This window comes from Carlito syrichta, unplaced genomic scaffold (genome assembly GCF_000164805.1).
Source record: "Carlito syrichta isolate Samal-C Ts95f unplaced genomic scaffold, Tarsius_syrichta-2.0.1 Scaffold314091, whole genome shotgun sequence".
NCBI classification, from domain to species: Eukaryota; Metazoa; Chordata; class Mammalia; order Primates; family Tarsiidae; genus Carlito; species Carlito syrichta.
In genome coordinates, this window is record NW_007258187.1 from 65,160 (window position 1) to 66,496 (window position 1,337).

General features: G+C 54.2%; 1 protein-coding gene across 1 annotated transcript in view; it reads left to right on the forward strand.

Moving 5' to 3' along the window:
* The window catches only part of GAPDHS (glyceraldehyde-3-phosphate dehydrogenase, spermatogenic), a 16,672-nt gene that overhangs the window by 4,557 nt on the left and 10,778 nt on the right, over window positions 1–1,337 (forward strand). The window contains exon 2 of the mRNA XM_021719039.1: window positions 1,020–1,305. Within this exon, the coding sequence (XP_021574714.1) occupies window positions 1,020–1,305 (286 nt within the window). The remainder of the gene's footprint in view (window positions 1–1,019; window positions 1,306–1,337) is intronic.

Below are 1,337 nucleotides of genomic sequence, written 5' to 3' on the forward strand. Positions count from 1 at the left end.
CACCTCAGCCTCCCGAGGCACGGGATTACGGGCTGAGCCACCGAGCCCGGCCGGTCCCTTTTTAATTCTGGTTTTGTTGGTGCAATGTTGGATTCCACACCCCCGCCCCCCGCTTGATTATACATCAAAATTTATCTCCCTTTGTTTAATTAATCATCTATGTTTTGGTCTTGGTTCATTGAAATCTCCTCATCTGTACATCCGATTTATTTTCAGTTCCACTTCTCCCAGGCCATCCAAGCAGGAGAGCCTCGCCCTCCCCTGGTTCCATGGCAGATGCTTGGCCAACTGAGTTCCCATGAAGATTTGGGGAAGAAAGAGATTATGTCATTCTGCCTTTTCTTGCACCTACTCCTCTCTCTGGGATGGTGACTCCTTCCTGGCGCAAGCCCCCACACCCCTCACATCTTGGTCACAGCTGCGTGTCAACCGGCTGTGCAGGTGAAGGTGCCTGCCTGTGAGTCACTGATGTGCAAGCAAACCCCCCTCCAGGGGCTTTAGGGGATGGACTCATTTGTTCTTCCTCAAACATTTATGGAAAGCCTCCTTTGTGCTGTTCTAGGTGGAGGCACAGCGGAGAACAAACACACAAGGGCACACACCTTTACGGGGCTTTAGAGTTCAAGGGGGAGACATAAGCAAGTAAACCAGTGACTTGCTTGTGACAAACGACATGAAAAGCCACAGGGACAAGAATGGGGCGCTGTGTGAGGATTTGACTTGGAGGGAGCTCCGAGTAAGACTGGAGATCATCAAACCTGAGAAGGTGACACATATTTATTCACTTGGGTATTCTTTACCGAGCAGACACCTTCCAAGCGCCACTCTTCTAGCCAATGGGACATAAAAGTGACAGATCAAGTCTCTGCCCTCCCTCAGCTTAGTCTATTGGGCAGAGACAATTGGCAAGAAAACAAGCGATTTTTAGAGAGACATATGCTATTAGAAAAATAGAAACGTAGGCAGTGTAGCCCCAGGAGTTTTGCACATGCAGGCACGACCCGGGATGGGGACGGCAGACAAGGCTTCCTGGAAGATGCACCGAGCTTGAGAGGGGTGGGACTGATGAAGGCGTGACTGAGAAACGAAGGACCTTCAGACGAGGCGCCCAGAAGGGCCTCGTAACGGTGGCGTCCGACGGAAACCCAAGTGGCAGCCACGGGAAGCCCTGGGTGGGGCGTTCCAGGCCTGAGCCAGCCGCGAGGGTGACTCCGGAGGCGAGAGTTGGCCACGGCAGGAGTGTGGAGCGAGGCGCGAGAGAAACGGGCTTCGCGGGCGCAAAGGCGGATTCCGTGCCGGAGGCCGGCGAGTGGGCGGCCTCGGAAAGGCGGCGCCCG